The sequence below is a fragment of the Xiphophorus hellerii genome, chromosome 13, assembly GCF_003331165.1.
Source record: "Xiphophorus hellerii strain 12219 chromosome 13, Xiphophorus_hellerii-4.1, whole genome shotgun sequence".
In the NCBI taxonomy this organism is placed as follows: Eukaryota; Metazoa; Chordata; class Actinopteri; order Cyprinodontiformes; family Poeciliidae; genus Xiphophorus; species Xiphophorus hellerii.
In genome coordinates, this window is record NC_045684.1 from 7,963,897 (window position 1) to 7,985,940 (window position 22,044).

The 22,044-nt window shown below is 35.6% G+C and overlaps 1 protein-coding gene and 2 long non-coding RNA genes across 3 annotated transcripts; 2 read left to right on the forward strand and 1 right to left on the reverse strand.

The window, feature by feature from the left end:
• Nucleotides 1-10,544: 10,544 nt before the first annotated feature.
• On the forward strand, nt 10,545-12,500 carry LOC116730925 (gastrula zinc finger protein XlCGF57.1-like; the record flags this gene model as incomplete). Its single annotated transcript, XM_032580499.1, has 2 exons — nt 10,545-11,727; nt 11,812-12,500. Coding segments are annotated over 2 exons (1,773 nt in total), but the record flags the coding sequence as incomplete, so codon positions are not given.
• Nucleotides 12,501-14,450: 1,950 nt separating this feature from the next.
• On the reverse strand, nt 14,451-16,209 carry LOC116731055 (uncharacterized). Its single transcript, XR_004341513.1, has 2 exons — nt 15,565-16,209; nt 14,451-15,379 (listed from the first exon to the last, which is right to left on the reverse strand). It is a non-coding gene; the product is annotated as an uncharacterized LOC116731055 (long non-coding RNA).
• A 2,431-nt stretch (nt 16,210-18,640) lies between these two features.
• LOC116731043 (uncharacterized) lies at nt 18,641-21,634 on the forward strand. Its single transcript, XR_004341499.1, has 2 exons — nt 18,641-18,736; nt 21,524-21,634. It is a non-coding gene; the product is annotated as an uncharacterized LOC116731043 (long non-coding RNA).
• The last annotated feature ends 410 nt before the right edge of the window (nt 21,635-22,044 follow it).

Consider the following 22,044-nt stretch of genomic DNA (forward strand, 5'->3'; position numbering starts at 1 on the left):
TTGCCCATTTTTTTTTTTTTTTATACAATTTAGCCCAGTTTGTCCGACTCATAGGGAATCCTATAAACTGGAGATCTTTTCAGTAGGCCAGCAATTAAAAATACCTGTAGTGGTAACCCCCGCTTCAACTCTTTCGAGTGGGGGGTTCTTACCTCTGCATCCAAGACAGGTTTGCTGGTTACAACCCTACTGTTTTTTTTATATGAGATAAAACACCAAATGGTATTTATATCTCCAATCACACTCACAATCATACGTTTGTTGCGGAACTTAAGCGCCTGCTCCGCCGGACTCCGCCATCCGTTCCAATTACAATTTTAATGCCTGATTTAAATATTTTTATTATTGATTAAATTTTATTATTATATATCGAATTGAGGAAATTTTATTATTTTTATTTTTATCGGCTAATTGATTAAATTTTATTATTTTTATTTTTTATCTTCCAATTTATTAAATTTTACTGCAGGTTTATACTAGGCTCCGTGCGCCTTCTTTTTTTCCACGAAATTTTGGCCAAGGACTTCGGACGCCCTTCACGGATGTTATGTTTTATTTTTACCTGTTAGAGTCTAGAATTGACAGGGTTTTCTTATTCGCGCAATGACCCTCAGTCATTCGCCACACATTTAAACAAGAATCTACTCACCCTCTCCTGTCTTCCCCTCAGAGCCGTCAACCGTAAGATCCCAGCAGGCAGGCAGAGCGCCAGCCCTTGAACAGGTTCTGATAAGCTTCCACTAGGAAACTTGCCGTGCGCACGGTCTTTACTGGGGTCCACCATGCCCGCTGGAATCCTTCCGGTATATTGGCCTCCGGCTCGAAGGACCAAATAATGTCAGGTCTAAAATACCTATTAGAGACAATTTAACAAACACAAGAAAGACAAGAGAGTTAGATTCTGTTATACTCGCGAGGAGAGCAGACAGAGATGTGCTTTTAGTCACAAATCTCCAACCACTCTGCCACACATCTGTCTGTTCCTCTCTTTTATTGATCTTTAGGAACCCTGCCACAAGGGGCGCTGCAACTCTAAAAGGGTGGAGTCAAAGCATTCATCACATGGTTGCAGCGCTAAATAACATTCACTTCTAGACACATGTTATCTATACTCTAGATCCCTTTTGCTTCCAAGAACGGCGTTGAATAAGACACGTTGCATAGCTTCAAAGCAGCGGCTTTGTATCACAAAGAAGCACAGAGCAGAGTTTATTGTCAGGCATGTAAAACTCTGCTGGGAGCAATTAACACCTCTGTCTTGTAGGAAGTCCTGCAGGGCAACATCTGCTGAGAGTAGCTGTCACCCCTATTTCCCAGGGAAGTCTCAGGATAGAATCAAAGTTATTTAACACACAGAAACATTATCTAAATGTAACTACAAGACTACATGATACAACAAATATTTGATAATACTAATAATACAATTTACCTAACAGTAATATTGAAGAATGTACAAATCAAATAACAGAACATATCTTAAATGCTGCAAATTATAGTATACCAAAAATAAAAGTGAAAGGTCAGAAGAAAGTAGTTCCTTGGTGGAATAATGAATGTAGTAAAACAATTAAAGATCATAATAAAGCATTTAAAATATTACAGAAAAATGTAACAATCGAAAACAGGAAGATCAACAATGGATGCTCTAACTAGAGTCAGTAATGAAATAGAGAAAGCTTTAAAAATGAAGGAACTAATGATTATAGTATTTTTTGATATAGAAAAAGCGTATGACTCACTATTTAAAGAAGGATTACTTATAAAAATGAAACAGATGGGAATAGGTGGGAGAATGTATAATTGGATAGCAAATTTTCTGCTAGATAGAAAAATAAGAGTAAAATTTGGGAATGATTATTCAAAAGAATTTAATGTTGAAAATGGAATACCTCACGGTAGTGTAATTAGTCCAATTTTATTTAATATTATGATCAATGATATTTTCTATGATACTGATAAATGTATAAAATCTGCACTATATGCAGATGATGGGGTCATATGGATGAAGGGGAAAAATATTAAATATGTGGTAGGAAATATTAAAAAAGCAATTAGTAAAGTAGAAAAATGGTCTTATGAATGGGGTTTTAAATTATCAGCAAGCAAGTCTTGTTATATGGTTGTCACAAAGAAGAGAAATATTAATATAGAAACAATAACATTATATGGACAAACGTTAGAAAGAGTAACAGAATATAAATATCTAGGTTTATGGTTGGATAGTTCGTATTCATGGAAAACACATTTAGATAACTTAGAAACCAAGTGTAAAAAAGTTATTAATCTATTAAAGGCTGTGGCTGGAAATAATTGGGGTGCAGATAGACAGTCATTATTAAGCATATACAGGGCTCTCATGAGATCAATAATAGATTATGGCAGTATAATATATGGAGCAGCAGCTAAAACATCATTACAAAAAATAGACAGATTACAGTGTAGGGCTTTACGTATATGTACAGGAGCAGTAAAAACAACACCTATTAATGCTCTTTTAATTGAAACTGGGGAAACTCCACTGGAAATGAGGAGAATTAAATTAGCTTTAGCATATTGGATGAAAATCAAAAGTAATAAAGATGATAATGTGAATTCAATTATTTTACAGAATTGTTGGGAATATTTGAAGTTCCAAAGTAATGGATTTGGATGGATGGTTAGGAAATGGATTAAAATGTATGGATTAGAGGACAAGGAAATAGCTCATTTTAATCCAATTAGCGTTATTCCTCCATGGTTAATACCAGAGGTTAACGTAGATTTGAAAATTAATACAATGAAAAATGATTGGAATTTAAATGAAATAGGGATCAAGACTGATATTTATTTAAGAAATACATATAACAATTATCTCAAAATTTATACAGATGGATCTAAGAATCTAAAAGGATATGTGGGAATAGGAATATATATATCAGAGTTTAAAAAATGTATTTTTAAAAGAATATCAGATCGTCGGTTTTTACAGCAGAAATGGTGGCAGTTATATTAAGCTTGCAATGGGTTGAGGAGGTCCGACCAGACAGGGTGGTGGTGTGCACAGATTCCAAAGCAGTAGTAGAAAGTATTAAGGGAGAAGGAAACGATAGAAAAGATTTAGTATTAGAAATTCATCATATTTTATTTAGATTATATAGGGGTGGCATTGATGTTTGGTTTTGTTGGGTGCCAGCACATGAAGGAGGAAAAGGCAATGAAAAGGCAGATAAATTAGCAAAAAGGGCTTTAGAGGGGAAATAACAATTTCAATTCCTTTTGGGAAAGGGGAAGGGAAATCACTTATTAAAAGTAAAGAAATGGAGAAATGGCAAAAAATGTGGAATGAAGATAAGAAAGGAAGAAGATTATATGAAGTACAAAAGTCAGTTCGAACTCGAAGCATTAATGAAAGAAACAGAAGAGAAGAAATAATAGTTAGTAGATTAAGAGTAGGTCATACCTACTTAAATGACATGCTTTATACAATAGGGAGGAAAAATAATGATAAATGTGAGAGAGGTGGAGAGAAAGAAAATGTAGAACACATATTGATGAACTGTAAGTCATATGAACTCGAAAGGGAAGAATTAAAGAGAATAGTTAGAAACATAAGGCATGAATGGAAACTTAAAGGTATATTAGGAAATGAAGGAAACATAACAGATATTCACAAATTAAGGAAAGCATTGTTTATTTATCTTAAGAATACAAAATAAAAAAATAGAATTTAATAGACGTGAAGTAATGCTGCTACACACTCATGTACAGTAGGTGGCGGTATGCACCTTAAAGTTGCTTGTGATCCGCCATAATAGAAAAGAAGAAGAAGAAGAAGAAGAAGAACTCCGAACAAAGCAGCAGCGATCATTGTGGATATACGGAAACTATAGGAAAGGTTCTGATCTGGTGGAGTGAAGAAACTGTGAAACATGTTGCGGGATGTAGGAGATACGAATCAGAAGACAATATTAACTTTGGATTTGTGGAAAACTGGAATACTAATATTGTATTTGTTTTATTTAGATAAAGTGGAAGAAAAGATTTTACGTCTTTCAAAGAGAACTGGCACTGTATGAGAAATCTTTAGATGTGATGATCGTAAGATCCACAAGGTGGCGGTAATGCAATGACATGAATGAACGACAGTCATAAAATCCCAAAGAAGAAGAAGAAGAAGACAAAGAAAATGGCGCATGGTCTGTTTGGTTGAATGTTCGACTGTTTCTCTAAACGAGTTTATCAACGAGCCGTTAACTGCTGCTGAAGAAACATTCACAGAGTTTAAAGAAATCATCGTCAAGTCGGAGGAAGAGATGGATGATCATCGCAGACTGCTGGATTTCTCCCGGAGGCCCCAGATAATCTTACACCGAATAGGTAGGAACCACCAGCGTTTGGATGCAGGTTAAGGTCTAAATGTCTGCACCTTTCTGTATGAGGATCATTTTAGTAAATGTTCTTTTCCCGTATAAATGTTTTGTTAACCGGTAAATGAACGCAGGAATCACAATTACGCTGTGAAAATGGCTTATTGATGTAGAAATAAAATGACCTTTTATGGCTTTTCCTCCTTTAACTACACGAAGCTGAAGTTGGTTTCCGATTCCACCTAATTTTTCACTTCCTTTCGCATCTTTAATAGACTCTGGTTTAAAAACTGCAAGAACTACACTCTTCAAAACCTGGACTGGATTATTCTGCTCTAATAGCAGAATATTTAAATCCATGTTTGGGATTTGTGAAACTTTTTTCTGATTTGTGAAACTTTATGTAACAGACGGCTGCAGAAGATCTTTCCTTCCAACAACCATCTCCATCTACAATAACTCTTGGAAGAATTCATGAGTAACACCAACATTTAATTTCCCATTAGGATTAATAAAGTGGTTTTGAATTAGAATTGAATTGGAATTTTAAAAAACTGCATGGAACAAGTGTGAATAGTAATCTAAACTTTAGTGAAGTTTCACAAATCCCAAACATGAATTAAAATATTCTGCTATTAGAGAAGAATAATCTAGTCCAAGTTTGAAATACGTAGTTGTTGTAGTTTTGGCATTAGAGCAGTTTTAATATGAGCTGGATGCAAAGATGGGTAAAAATGGCATTTTATTGAAGTTCCACAAATCGGATAAAAGTTTCACAAATCACAGACATGGTTTTAAATATTCTGCTGTTAGTTGAAAATAATCTTGTCCAGGTTTCAAGAGTTTAGGTGTTATGGTAGTTTGGGAATTTGAGCAGTTATACTATAACAGAGATTAAAAAGTGGTGAAATCAACCTTTATTGAAGTTTCACAAATCAGAAACATGGTTATAAATATTCTGCTGTGAGAGCAGATTAACCCAGTCCAGGTCAGAAGAGTCTAGCTGTCGCAGTTTTTAAACTAGAGTCGATTAAAGATGTGGAAGGTAGTGAAAAATTAAGTGGACTCGCCCTTTAGCCATTTCCTGAATCAGAAGCTGGAATCGGAAACCAACTTCAGCTTCGTCCAATGATCTCAGGTAATTACTAACTGGAACGTGCATATATAAGCTAGTAAAGCCTTGCAATGCAAACAGCATGAAACAATAATAGAGGTGTTATTATCTGTCAAACTAAACCTCATATAAAAGTCCAATCAACAAGCCACTGCTGCATTGAGGTGATGTTTCATACGTAGGTGTAACACATGAGAAAACCCGGATCGTGACAGACGACGTGGAGTTTCAAATAATATCAAGTGGCCTAGGCTCTCCCTATTAAAAGTACACAGGCAAGTCTGGCTTAAAATTATGAAACAGAAGTAGTATACAAAATATATTTTATTTATACATACTTTTATAATATTAAAAATAGACTTTATTATTCTAATTTAAAACCCAATGAAGCACAGCAACCCAGAACAAACACTAGGAGCAGTCTGAGACTTAAAACAACTGCAAACCAAATTAGTAGCACACACCACACACTACAGGATGATCGGTTACGAAATCGCAAGCGACAATCTTAGAGAACGATCAACGTTCTAAAATTGTCGTATGGAGAGGGGGGGGGGATTGTGTAGTGTGAACTATTGCATCGGGTAGTCGATGTGCCCATCTTCTCTATTTAAATCTAATTATTACTATAGGGCAACATGATATACAGACTTTATAATCTGCCCTCTTTTGGTTGAATGCAGTATTTATTTCCACTTTGGCTTTATGTTGTTTAATTTTTGTTCAAGTAGATTTTTTATTAATGGAGACTGAGAATCCATTTTATTTATGGTTTTGGTTGTTTTGTTTTGTTCATCAGTTCCAGTGTTAAATGTTCTTTTGAAAATAAAGTGTATCTATCTTTGGCAGAAAATCGCATGCATTATTACGTCATTTCCATTAAATCAGTGTAAAATGGTCTTCAAACAATATTATCGTTTATCGCAATAATTTTTGAGACGATTAATCGTTCAGCAAAATTTGTTATCGTGACAGGCCTAGTAGCAACAATATAAAAAGCGACACTGACGTTACACAGAACCAGCCACAAGTGACACATCAAAAATCCATTTATCCTACCAGCAGCACATATATTGATGATCCTGCGGCGCCAGCGCTCATCCGACAGACATCCAACTGCACACAACAACACTCATAGCTTGGCTGCCACACTCGGTGCCTATCTGCACTAATAAGCCCGACAATGCTGTGAACCGGAAGTGAAGGTGGGGAAAAGCATAGACATAATATAATGAGTAGACCCCGCATGGCTGCTCTGGCGTAGGAAATACGGCGGCCATCTTGGAACGGTCGTCCCTCCTACTTGGCTAAACCAAAACAGCAGAAGATGCCTCAGCACTGCCAGATATTTGTGTTCAGATCGACAGACTAATGACGCGAGATCTCGGACGATAACGTTTCACAAGTAAGATGGACATATTACAGTTTATATTTTGTGATTAGAATATTACTATACTGTATTTATGTCCACTGACAAAACAACAGCTAATATTAGCTATCAGCTTACTGTAATACCGGGGTTCAGCCCCGCTATGAAGGCTAACCGAGATTTTGTAAATGTTAAAAAGTTTTAAATATTCCCTAACATTGATTTAGATTATTCCACACAAGGTGGCAAAGACTCTTATTTATATGAAATTCTTTCACTCTGTCTAAAGTAAAATAGCTCCTGTTTTTGTTTTGAAGGTTTCATAAAGACCTTGTGAGGAAGAAGTGGGGAATGTCTTTAAGGAGAGACGGATTCACTGCACTGATGAATCTCAGCTGCTGAATCTCTCTTAAGCTCCTCCTCAGCTGGAAAACATGAATAAAACCTATATAGATATTATGTATATACGCATGTCCATATAAATATGTGTAGTTTAATGCATATTATTCAGCATTAATAATTATTTAAGCATCTTTATTTCTCTCTGATTGTATTATTTTGTGTTTGTATATTTATATGAATATGTATTGATATTACTAAATAACATATTTAAAAATTATGACTGGTTGTGTGCTTTGTAAAATAATCATAATACAGAAATATCAACACATTCTATTCTGACTCTATTCTGTTTTCCCCACTAAGAATAGTTAAATATGCTCAACCTTATATCAGTCATTCAAAAATACTTTAAAAATCATTTCCTTGTAAATGTTGCTAACCTTTTAATAAGGTTTACAGAAAAATTGGTGAATATCTGTTTAGTATTTAGCGAGTTATGATTGATAAATGCGCTGATACGTCATTGAGTCTGTTAAACATAAAGCTGAGTGGAACGGTCGACCGCTCCAAGATGGCCGCCTTAAATCTCTTCAGTAACAATAGGCAAGAGCGGTCCATGAGGCGTTTATTTATAGTCTATGGGGAAAAGGGGCACAATGACTATGGGCAAAGGTGCATTCATGGGCCCAATATGAGTGGGAATTTACAGCTACTTCATGTAAACACATTTTTCAACTAATATACCACCCAGTTACATAAATAAAAGAAGTTCAATGTCCAAAAAACTTGAAAATTGCTTTTATAGTTTATTTTTTCCCGTTTGACAAGCAAATAACAAAGATCAAACTTTTCATTAGTGATGTGTTGAGTAATGAAGCGGGTAAGACAGAGAACTCACCTAAACCTGAGCAGTTAAAGTTTTTATTTTTTAGTAATAAATCGTTGTCCCTGGTGACATAGCGAGTAACAAGCCAATCACAACCCTCTTTTCTTTTTGTTTCTAGTTTTCTTTTGGATCCAGCCATTGTTTCATACAACCAGATTAATCAGAATTTATGTATCAGAATCACAAACATTTTAAACTTGTTTATTCATTGTAAAGCTTCGTGTTGTTTTCACGTTGCCTATTTGGGGCCTGCCATGCAAAGCAATGGCAGGAACCTATTACTATTCTCCCAATTCTTTATTTTTCTTCCGTAACCGTTAATGCGGCTCATACCGCTGCGTGCACACCTACAAATGAGGTATCAAAACGTGCAGAAAATTCACGCCATTGGAGCTATTACTTTTGGTGGGATTCGGGGTTAACATGGCGACATAATTCGCAAAAAACTACGAAAAAAACCCCATTATAAGTCAATGGGAAAAATCCTTCAAATACCCTATTTTTGAGGATTTTCTGTGTCGTCACGAATTCACGTAGAAATGCCATTCAAATTTCATTTTGTAGATACGTCTGTGATCTCTTCGAAAGTGAAGACGGCTCGTCGATACCAATTACGGTTTGTCCACAATTTGTCTCTAAGCGACCCAAAGTTTTTCATTTTTCCTAAAATTAGAGTGAGAGTCAGGGCCTTTAGATCTCCGCTAGAGTGAGAAATGAAGAGAATTTTTCACCCCAAAATAATTTTGAAATCGCCATCACGCCCACAAATATCGCACGATTGGTATCAAAATCGGTCCTGACATTGATACGCATGTCTGCTCCAGTAAAATGTTTTCGAAATTTATCTAGACCGTACGGTTTTCTGTCACGGTGCTTCAGAGCAAAGTCATTTCGACAGGATTTTCTCAGGCTGTCTCAGGCTCTCTCCCATATATTTCTCAAACATTTCAGATCTGGGCAAACCATTTCTTTCTCTCATCGCTGTAAATGCTCTGAGTGAGGTAGAGATATGAATCTCGGGACTATCGCAGAAGACACATTGCCCTCTCATACGCTTCAAACGGTTTTTGAATATGTATTACGGTTCCCGAATGGAAAGGAGTTGTTTCCAATGCTTTTTTTGGGTAAAACTGGCTGGCTCAAATAGAGTATTCTCTGCCCCAGCCTCTCTCACTAACAGTTCACACTTTGCTGAGAAAATTATTTACCATAGCAACGGAACTCAAGAGGCTATTGGCTGCTGATTAGGACTACAAATACGCATCACTGTAGTTCTAACTATAGTGGAATACTCAGTTGAAACAGATCAGGACTGAACTGGCCTTTAGAACTACTTGCTGCTATGGGCTGTATATAACTGATTTAACTCAGTAACTGTTACACATGGGATTAGTTCAAAACTTTAAAATGAAGCATAATAATAATTTCAAAATAAAAGCCTTGAATATTTTTAAATCAGGTAATTTCTCTGTTGAGCATTATATAACTGATTTTATCCAATGACTGTTATACATGGGATTAGTTTGGCCCTTTCAAATGAAGCATACTGAAAATTTCAAATTAAAAGCCTTGAAAATTTTTAGATCAGGTATTTGCTCTTTTGGGCATTATGTGAATTTTTTTATCCAAAGCACTGATACACATAGGATTAGATTGGTGCTTTGAAATGAAGCTTAACAAAAATTTCAAAATAAAAGCCTTGAATATTTTTACATCAACTACTTGTGTTTTGAGCATTATATAACTGATTTAACCCAATGACTATTACACATGGGATTAGTTTGGCCCTTTGAAATGAAGTTACATATATTGTCCAGTTGATGTCACTGTAGAGCAAATGAAGCACCGCGGTGCATCGGCTCATGAGTCGAATGATTGGATGGAGTTCCTCAGGGCTTTTAAAAAAGTGGACTAAAATGAAATTTGAATATAATTTATAGTATTTGTTTAAAATCCGTTCATTTGAGAATTCTCCAAATGTCAGCTGGATATGTCGATTCATCTATATCTCTGTCTACGCTCTTGAATTTTCAAATGGATTTTTGTTCATTTCTGCCGTAAACGATTTACTTCAGTAAAGGTAACAATTACTCTTTTTCTCTGTTTTCTTCTCCAGATTCCCTGAAGTGTAACGTTTATAACCTGGAGAGGAGATCCACTCTGGACCAGGAGGAGTTGGAACCTCTGCAGGTGAAACAAGAACAGGAAGAGCCAGAAGATCATCAGATAAAAGTGGAAGAGAAAGAAGTTTACTGCAGTCAGGCTGAAGAACAGATTGGATTAAAACAGGAGACTGATACCTGCATGTTGTTTCCTGTTGATGAGCAAACAGACCACAGTGAATCAGAACCAAACAGGAACCAAGTCATCTTCCAGGAAGCTGCTGAAGCTGAGAACCAAAATCAGGAAAGAAGAAAACCTTTCTCATGTGACATCTGTAAAAAGTGTTTTGCTTTCAAATCTGCTTTTGATGCTCACATGAGAACTCATACGGGTGAAAAGCCGTTTTCATGTGTGAACTGTGGAAAATGTTTTAGTCACAAACAGCATTTAACTCGGCACGTGATGATTCACACAGGTGAAAAGCCGTTTTCATGTGTGAACTGTGGAAAAGGTTTTAGTCGAAAACTTAGTTTAACTCAGCACATGATGATTCACACTGGTGAAAAGCCGTTTTCATGTGTGACCTGTGGAAAAGGTTTTTGTCAAAAACAGGTTTTAACTCAGCACATGATGATTCACACAGGTGAAAAGCCGTTTTCATGTGTGACCTGTGGAAAAGGTTTTTGTCAAAAACAGGTTTTAACTCAGCACATGATGATTCACACAGGTGAAAAGCCGTTTTCATGTGTGACCTGTGGAAAAGGTTTTTCTCACAAACAGGTTTTAACTTGGCACATGATGACTCACACTGGTGAAAAGCCGTTTTCATGTGTGAAATGTGGAAAAGGTTTTAGTCGAAAACTTAGTTTAACTCAGCACATGATGATTCACACTGGTGAAAAGCCGTTTTCATGTGTGAACTGTGGAAAAGGTTTTAGTCGAAAACTTAGTTTAACTGAACACATGATGATTCACACTGGTGAAAAGCCGTTTTCATGTGTGACCTGTGGAAAAGGTTTTTGTCAAAAACAGGTTTTAACTCTGCACATGAGGATTCACACTGGTGAAAAGCCGTTTTCATGTGTGACCTGTGGAAAAGGTTTTAGTCAAAAACATCATTTAACTCAGCACATGATGATTCACACTGGTGAAAAGCCGTTTTCATGTGTGAACTGTGGAAAAGGTTTTAGTCAAAAACAGAATTTAACTCAGCACATGATGATTCACACTGGTGAAAAGCCGTTTTCATGTGTGAAATGTGGAAAAGGTTTTAGTCAAAAACAGGATATAACTCGGCACATGATGATTCACACTGGTGAAAAGCCGTTTTCATGTGTGAAATGTGGAAAAGGTTTTAGTCAAAAACAGGATATAACTCGGCACATGATGATTCACACTGGTGAAAAGCCGTTTTCATGTGTGAACTGTGGAAAAAGTTTTAGTAATAAACAGCATTTAACTCAGCACATGATGATTCACACTGGTGAAAAGCCGTTTTCATGTGTAACCTGTGGAAAAAGTTTTAGTAATAAACAGAATTTAACTCGGCACATGATAATTCACACTGGTGAAAAGCCGTTTTCATGTGTGAACTGTGGAAAAAGTTTTAGTCAAAAACGGATTTTAACTGAACACATCATGAGTCACACAGGTGAAAAGCCGTTTTCATGTGTGAACTGTGGAAAAAGTTTTAGTAATAAACAGCATTTAACTCAGCACATGATGATTCACACTGGTGAAAAGCCGTTTTCATGTGGCAATTGTGGAAAAAGTTTTAGTCAAAAACAGTATTTAACTCGGCACATGACGATTCACAATGGTGAAAAGCCGTTTTCATGTGTGAACTGTGGAAAAAGTTTTAGTCAAAAACAGCATTTAACTCGGCACATGATGATTCACACTGGTGAAAAGCCGTTTTCATGTGTGAACTGTGGAAAAAGTTTTAGTCAAAAACAGGATTTAACTAAGCATATGATGATTCACACAGGTGAAAAGCCGTTTTCATGTGTGAAATGTGGAAAAAGTTTTAGTCATAAACAGGATTTAACTCGGCACATGATGATTCACACTGGTGAAAAGCCGTTTTCATGTGTGAAATGTGGAAAAAGTTTTAGTCAAAAACAGCATTTAACTCGGCACATGATGATTCACACTGGTGAAAAGCCGTTTTCATGTGTGAACTGTGGAAAAATCTTTAGTTTCAAAGGTAGTTTGACTCGCCACGAGGCGTCACACAGTTGAAAAGCAGTAGAAGTATTTTCCATACATGTTCTATGTTGAGGTTCACTATAGAACTGATTTGGTTTAAAACTAGAATGAAAGACTGGAGGGGTTTCATGTCTATAAAGCTGAAAATTGTTGTATTTGTTAAATGTGATCATTTGGATAATTGGAGATGTGCAACCATGACACATTTTCCTTCAGAGATGCTTTCTTTTTTTTTTTTTTGGCATATTCTTTATCAAAAAACAATAATGATAAACTGTATGTTGTTGTATTAACATACTGTTTATGTCAAACTGTATGTTGTGTGTGTACAACGTGAAGAGCAGAGGGCTCAGCACACAGCCCTGAGGAGTGCCAGTACTGATGCTGATAGATGAAGAGGCTTGGGGGCCCACTGACTATTTCATGCATTAACAGAGTTTGACCGGACATGGACTCCCTTCCAGAACATTCTCACATGATTGGACTTGAGGGATTGATTTGTATTATTCTGTACCATAGAGAGTGTTTGTGGGGTTTATTTTTGTAGTTTTTTAAATCAACAATAGAATGTACAGAATTGAGTGTTTTCAAAACATCTGCAAAAAAAGTATTTGTGATAGTTTTGTCTTTAAAGTAAAATGAGATTTCTTTCAAATTATTGTGACCAGTTTTACTCTACCTAATTAAAATCTTTTCAAATGAAAGAAAACACATTTGTACTGTAAAGAAAATGCAAGATTCACCACAAACTAATTTTCATGCATTGATTGCACAAAGTACATGTGATTATTTTTAATATTTTGCTTTTTTTCTCTAGTTTTAGCTGCAATATTTTGCTCTTTTTTGCTGCATGCATTTATGTTGAAACAATTTTTATGTGTATTTATATGTATTTTAGAAAGAAGTTAAAGTGTAACATTTCATTGAAGATTAAAAGTTTTGAGTTTTCCTTTAGTGTATGTTGTGCCTCATACTTGAACCCAGTAGATGGTGGTACTACAGCTAAACTGGTTGTAGCCACTGTGGTTCCTGTAACTGATGGGTTGCCGGTTCAAACTCCCCACATCCATCTCAGTTGTTGAGTCCTTGAGCAAGGCACCAAACCTGCCTTGCCTGCTGTTAGTCAGAAGTCCGATGGCGCCGATTGTGTAGCAGCTTCTATCAGTCTGCCCTGCTCAAAAAGACAACCATACACAAGTTATTTCTAAAAGATGCATTACAGAAACTACTGCCGATCGATTTATTCAGGCTGTTCCTTCAACTCCTATACACTCCTGTACTTCTCTGAGTGATTTAACAGACAAGTTTATTTTTAAAATTCAGAAGGTTATTGACACCATTGCTCCTGTTACTACAAAAGTAATCTCTGGGAAACGTAAACCACCTTGGAGAAATTTTGAGTCAGTAAGAAAAGGGAAAAAAAAAAGAGTCCCGGAAAGCAGAACGTCGGTGGCGTAAAACTAAAGTACAAACCCATTTAGATATCTTCAAAGATAAACTGAGAAATGCAAGAGTTTTTGTTTTTTTTTCAAATGTCATCTCTACCTCTGTCAACAATTCTCGTGCTCTGTTCTTGATTGTTGACAGATTGACAAATCCACCTTCTTCTGTTAACTGTAAATTTTTCGCCTCTGAGGCCTGTGACAAATTGACCACCTTTTTCATTAATAAAACGGTGAAAATAAGGGAGACAGTGAACTCCTCTGTGTCTGTTGTTAGGAAACAATTAACTATATTTTCCACCAAACAGGACTTACCTAGGATCACAGCAAAAAGCCCAGTGTTAATTTAACTCCCACAGAGTGGATTTTAACACTTTTTCAGTGTTTATATAGTCCACACTCTTCAGAGTTAAATTAACACTTTCAATATAGTTAAAATTTTAACACTTTATCAGAGTTACTTATTTAACTCACAAAACAGGGTTCATCCATATAATGGATAACACTAATCCAAGAACAAAATGTACCACTTTGTTAGTGTTGATTTAACACTTTCAAGTGTTATTTACTCCAAAAAAAGTTACTTTATGATTATGATTAATTATAATAATTATTAAGAAAAAAAATTGACACAAGTACATTAATTTTGAACACTTTATTTTTGCAGCTGTGTTTCCAACATTTTAAATTGTGGTACGATGAACAAGCATTCATTAGAAACGCCATAAGAGTTTTGAATATCAAAAGGCTTATGAAATTTAAGTTTTCTTTACTAAATTCTTCACTTTGAACAATCCTGAAAGCATGATGATGATCATCAAATGTTTCTGTGAATAGCTGTTTAGATAACAAAAGAAAGGTATTGTCAACTAAAAGTACATCACTTATCTGACAAAACACTGGCATCTCATCTTGAATTGTGCTGCAAACAGCAAGTCCTGGTCTGTATTCAACACCCTCAACTCTAACCCAGCTGGTTGAGAAAACATCTCCTGATGAAATCATTTGAAGCATTTCTTTGTTGACCACATCTTCATCTTTAAGTGAAAATGGTTTGAGAGGCCCATGCTCATTTTCTTTAATACTTATTGTTTCCCAATGATAAGCTGTGGCCATCTGATGCTTTTTCGCAAGTGATTTGGTTATATTTTTAAAGTTTTTAAAATATTCTTTAAACATTTTGTGTTTAGCCTCAAACCTCATAGATCACATATGTAACAATGGACCTATTTTCCTAATGGAAGATGGATAGTGGATCATAAAATGATGCTTAGGTATCAAATTTCGATGTGAATATAAGAACTTAAAGAGTTTATGGTGTTCAACAATCAAATGCTTCAAATATATCGTCATACCCATAGTGAGAGTAGGAGAAAAGACAATGTTCACAAAATGTGCTTTGAATAGCTCATCAAATGCTCCAAGAGAACCGTTTGTCTGGCGTGGGATGAGGCACTTATCCATGACGATGTAGAAGCTGTCAATCTTGCTTCTCTGACGCCCAACAGCAAGGAGGTATGGCTGCAGACCCTGTTGACCCCGGAGATGCTCCTCTAAACTGCAGCATGACTCAAATTAAAAAGATATACACCAAACATAAGAAACAAAACATACAGCTTTACGATACACGTTACATCGAAAATAAATGTAAGTATGCCCAGACATCTTCAAAGCTGTCATTCAAACATCTGTATTTATGCATGTCTATAAAAGGAAATAGACAGATAATTTTGCATATTTTAAATTTCAATTACCTTATGAAAGACAACAAGTCTCTCAACTGCATCACTTGCACTGATTTTTGGAGACTTCTGTCCTCCTGGTTGCGGTGGAAGGAGATGTAAGAGAAGTAACAGCGAGGCCGTTTCTTGGTCATAGCCTGAGGACAAATTTATAAAAGTTTTCAGATATAATATCAGAACTTTATGAGTACTCTGAACAGTCAACTATCTTCAGATATATCTAGGTACTTACTAGATGTGTTAGCAGACAAAAAATATTGTTACATTCTTAGCAGACACTGAGTTATTAGGATTCTCAGGTTTTTGCTTCTTGCGTGGTATCTCACCCATTAGTATTGTTGATGTTGATGCATTTGAGTCGAAGCTCGAGTCAGACTCAGAAGCAGATGACCATTCTGAGAACTCTGAAGAAAGAGACAATAGACATCAGTGACATTCTTTGGTAAAATCTGTATAACAGTTGATTTAATTTGCTTTGGTATCTCACCATCATAGCAGAAAACTGTCAGTACCACATTGCCTTGTCTAAGGAGGTCACTGAATATTTCTTCGTCAACTTCAGTACCTGTTTGTATGTAACTTTGCCTTCAGGTGGCAGGCAAAATCGTTCAATGACTGAAAAAACGAGGCAAGATTTAGAGCCTAATTCTGTAATTAGCTGGATTTTTTTTAACTAACAGTTACTTGATATGGATCATGTGATTAGTATAAAACATATTAATGAAAATACAATGGATTACTCTTTTTACTTACCACAAATGTGTAAAATATGTGTTAAATAGAACATTGAAAAGAATAATGCCCATGCCCCACACACGTCTTAAATAAATAACAAACCTTTCTCATGAAACTGATTAAAGTCATCCATCTGTTCCCTTGACTTTATACCCACAAGTTTATTCCTAAAGGTCTTTTATGTTTTTGCTCCTGATCTTTTACAAAAAATTAATAAGTCACTCTCCTCTGGAGTCTTCCCTCAGGCTTTAAAGACAAGTGGTTATGGGATTTTTTACGGGATAGAAATATTCAAGTAAAAATAGGATGTCAGTTTTCGAAATTATGTAAAATAGAAAATGGAACACCTCTAGGAAGTGTGGTAAGTCCAACATTATTTTCAGTTATGATCAACGACATTTTTAAAGAATTATCCATCGGTTTTGGTTAAGTCACTTTTTGCTGATGATGGAGCATTATGGAAAAGGGGAAGAAATGTGGACCATCTTATTGTTAAAATACAGGAAGGTATAGATAAAGTGGGTAAGTGGGGAGTAAAGTGGGGCTTTAAATTTTGAAAAGACAAAAGTAATGTTTTTCACAAATAAAAAAGTAGGGGTTGAAAAACAGTTGTGTTTATATGGGAAAGAGTTAGAAAGGGTTGATTGGTTTTGTTTTTTGGGAGTAGTTTTTGATAAGAAACTAACTTGGGGAAATCATATAGAACATATTATGGAGAAGAATAAAAAGGTTCTAAACATTATGAGGTGTTTAGCTGGGTTGACATGGGGTGCGAATTTCGATTCCCTTAAAAATATATGTGTGTCTCTAATTAGATCAAGAATAGATTATGGGAGTGTGGTGTATGGATCAGCAGCTAAAACTAGGTTAAAAAAGTTAGATGTTATTCAAGCCAGAGCACTGAGAATATGTTTAGGGGCAGTTAAATCAACACCAATATGTGCATTACAAGTAGAGTCAGGAGAAATGCCATTATGCATTAGAAGACAGCAGCTAATGGTCAATTATTGGATAAGTTTAAAAGGACATAATGCAGATCACCCGGTTAAGAAATTATTAGGAGAGTGTTGGGAAAGAGGAAAGAAACAAATTGATAGCTTTGGGTGGGTTGGGGATGATAGAGCGGAAATGTTTAATGTATATTATAAGGAATTTAGTCCAACTGTATTGTGGCCTTTGAGACCGACATGGACTTGGAAATATATTAATGTAGACAGAACACTAACAAATATTAGGAAAAGGAACACATTAGATACTTGCCAAGAATTTTATAATCAAATGCAGAATAAATATAATGAATATTTGCAAATTTATACGGATGGGTCGAAAGACCCTAAAAGTGAAGCAACCAGTATAGCCATAGTGATTCCTGAATTAAAGATTAGTATTTCAAAAAGAACATCTGATTATTTGAGTGTATTCGCGGTAGAACTAGGTGCTATTTTAGTAGCTTTAGAATGGGTGGAGGAAACTGATAGGAATAAAATAATAGTTTGTAGTGACTCTCTATCTGCGTTGACGAGTATCGGAAAGGGACGTACAAAAAATCATCAAAATATTTTATATGAGATTATGGCGGTTCATCATAGGATATGTGAACAAAATAAACATGTTGTATTATTCTGGACTCCTGCTCATGTAGGTATTATGGGGAATGAAAGAGCGGACAGGCTGGCGAAGGAGACAATTAAAAAAGATGATATTGATATGCAAATAAAGTTATCTAAATCTGAAGGCAAAAGTATAATTTGGAAAGAAAGCAAGAAGATATGGGAAGTTAGGTGGGTAAATGAAATAAATGGAAGACATTTATTTAGAATACAAAATACAGTCGATGTAGAAAGGATCAGAGGATTAAACAGGAGGGAAGAGATAATTATAAATAGAATAAGAACTGGGCATAGTTTCCTAAACGGAACTCTTTTTAAGATGGGGAAACACCTTACTGGTTTATGTAGATGGTGTGATGAAGTAGAAACAGTGGAACATGTTTTGATTAAATGTAGGAAATACGCAAGTCAAAGAAGATTATTAAAAACAGAACTAGGTGTTAGTAGGGAATTGAAATTTGACAAGGTGATCGATCAGCTGAATAGTATTGAGGGGAAAAAGAAGAATTTTCGTTTTTTAAAAAACACTGGGATTTTTAAGAGTCTTTGAGGAGTAGGTGGTAGGAGGCAATAGAGGGCAGTAGTGCAACATAATTGGATGCAAGCTGCCGTTAGAATCTAAAGAAGAAGAAGAAGAAGACAAAGAAAATGGCGCATGGTCTGTTTGGTTGAATGTTCGACTGTTTCTCTAAACGAGTTTATCAACGAGCCGTTAACTGCTGCTGAAGAAACATTCACAGAGTTTAAAGAAATCATCGTCAAGTCGGAGGAAGAGATGGATGATCATCGCAGACTGCTGGATTTCTCCCGGAGGCCCCAGATAATCTTACACCGAATAGGTAGGAACCACCAGCGTTTGGATGCAGGTTAAGGTCTAAATGTCTGCACCTTTCTGTATGAGGATCATTTTAGTAAATGTTCTTTTCCCGTATAAATGTTTTGTTAACCGGTAAATGAACGCAGGAATCACAATTACGCTGTGAAAATGGCTTATTGATGTAGAAATAAAATAACCTTTTATGGCTTTTCCTCCTTTAACTACACGAAGCTGAAGTTGGTTTCCGATTCCACCTAATTTTTCACTTCCTTTCGCATCTTTAATAGACTCTGGTTTAAAAACTGCAAGAACTACACTCTTCAAAACCTGGACTGGATTATTCTGCTCTAATGGCAGAATATTTAAATCCATGTTTGGGATTTGTGAAACTTTTTTCTGATTTGTGAAACTTTATGTAACAGACGGCTGCAGAAGATCTTTCCTTCCAACAACCATCTCCATCTACAATAACTCTTGGAAGAATTCATGAGTAACACCAACATTTAATTTCCCATTAGGATTAATAAAGTGGTTTTGAATTAGAATTGAATTGGAATTTTAAAAAACTGCATGGAACAAGTGTGAATAGTAATCTAAACTTTAGTGAAGTTTCACAAATCCCAAACATGAATTAAAATATTCTGCTATTAGAGAAGAATAATCTAGTCCAAGTTTGAAATACGTAGTTGTTGTAGTTTTGCATTAGAGCAGTTTTAATATGAGCTGGATGCAAAGATGGGTAAAAATGGCATTTTATTGAAGTTCCACAAATCGGATAAAAGTTTCACAAATCACAAAGATGGTTTTAAATATTCTGCTGTTAGTTGAAAATAATCTTGTCCAGGTTTCAAGAGTTTAGGTGTTATGGTAGTTTTGGAATTTGAGCAGTTATACTATAACAGAGATTAAAAAGTGGTGAAATCAACCTTTATTGAAGTTACATAAATCAGAAACATGGTTATAAATATTCTGCTGTGAGAGCAGATTAACCCAGTCCAGGTCAGAAGAGTCTAGCTGTTGTAGTTTTTAAACTAGACTCTATTAAAGATGTGGAAGGTAGTGAAAAATTAAGTGGACTCGCCCTTTAGCCATTTCCTGAATCAGAAGCTGGAATCGGAAACCAACTTCAGCTTCATCCAATGATCTCAGGTAATTACTAATTGGAACGTGCATATATAAGCTAGTAAAGCCTTGCAATGCAAACTGCATGAAACAATAATAGAGGTGTTATTATCTGTCAAACTAAACCTCATATAAAAGTCCAATCAACAAGCCACTGCTGCATTGAGGTGATGTTTCATACGTAGGTGTAACACATGAGAAAACCCGGATCGTGACAGACGACGTGGAGTTTCAAATAATATCAAGTGGCCTAGGCTCTCCCTATTAAAAGTACCCAGGCAAGTCTGGCTTAAAATTATGAAACAGAAGTAGCATACAAAATATATTTTATTTATACATACTTTTATAATATTAAAAATAGACTTTATTATTCTAATTTAAAACCCAATGAAGCACAGCAACCCAGAACAAACACTAGGAGCAGTCTGAGACTTAAAACAACTGCAAACCAAATTAGTAGCACACACCACACACTACAGGATGATCGGTTACGAAATCGCAAGCGACAATCTTAGAGAACGATCAACGTTCTAAAATTGTCGTATGGAGAGGGGGGGGATTGTGTAGTGTGAACTATTGCATCGGGTAGTCGATGTGCCCATTTTCTCTATTTAAATCTAATTATTACTATAGGGCAACATGATATACAGACTTTATAATCTGCACTCTTTTGGTTGAATGCAGTATTTATTTCCACTTTGGCTTTATGTTGTTTAGTTTTTGTTCAAGTAGATTTTTTATTAATGGAGACTGAGAATCCATGTTATTTATGGTTTTGGTTGTTTTGTTTTGTTCATCAGTTCCAGTGTTTAGTGTTCTTTTGAAAATAAAGTGTATCTATCTTTGGCAGAAAATCGCATGCATTATTACGTCATTTCCATTAAATCAGTGTAAAATGGTCTTCAAACAATATTATCGTTTATCGCAATAATTTTTGAGACGATTAATCGTTCAGCAAAATTTGTTATCGTGACAGGCCTAGTAGCAACAATATAAAAAGCAACACTGACGTTACACAGAACCAGCCACAAGTGACACATCAAAAATCCATTTATCCTACCAGCAGCACATATATTGATGATCCTGCGGCGCCAGCGCTCATCCGACAGACATCCAACTGCACACAACAACACTCATAGCTTGGCTGCCACACTCGGTGCCTATCTGCACTAATAAGCCCGACAATGCTGTGAACCGGAAGTGAAGGTGGGGAAAAGCATAGACATAATATAATGAGTAGACCCCGCATGGCTGCTCTGGCGTAGGAAATACGGCGGCCATCTTGGAGCGGTCGTCCCTCCTACTTGGCTAAACCAAAACAGCAGAAGATGCCTCAGCACTGCCAGATATTTGTGTTCAGATCGACAGACTAATGACGCGAGATCTCGGACGATAACGTTTCACAAGTAAGATGGACATATTACAGTTTATATTTTGTGATTAGAATATTACTATACTGTATTTATGTCCACTGACAAAACAACAGCTAATATTAGCTATCAGCTTAGTGTAATACCGGGGTTCAGCCCCGCTATGAAGGCTAACCGAGATTTTGTAAATCTTAAAAAGTTTTAAATATTCCCTAACATTGATTTAGATTATTCCACACAAGGTGGCAAAGACTCTTATTTATATGAAATTCTTTCACTCTGTCTAAAGTAAAATAGCTCCTGTTTTTGTTTTGAAGGTTTCATAAAGACCATGTGAGGAAGAAGTGGGGAATGTCTTTAAGGAGAGACGGATTCACTGCACTGATGAATCTCAGCTGCTGAATCTCTCTTAAGCTCCTCCTCGGCTGGAAAACATGAATAAAACCTATATAGATATTATGTATATACGCACGTCCATATAAATATGTGTAGCTTAATGCATATTATTCAGCATTAATAATTATTTAAGCATCTTTATTTCTCTGATTGTATTATTTTGTGTTTGTATATTTATATAAATATGTATTGATATTACTAAATAATATATTTAAAAAATTATGACTGGTTGTGTGCTTTGTAAAATAATCATAATACAGAAATATCAACACATTCTATTCTGACTCTATTCTGTTTTCCCCACTAAGAATAGTTAAATATGCTCAACCTTATATCAGTCATTCAAAAATACTTTAAAAATAATTTCCTTGTAAATGTTGCTAACCTTTTAATAAGGTTTACAGAAAAATTGGTAAATATCTGTTTAGTATTTAGCGAGTTA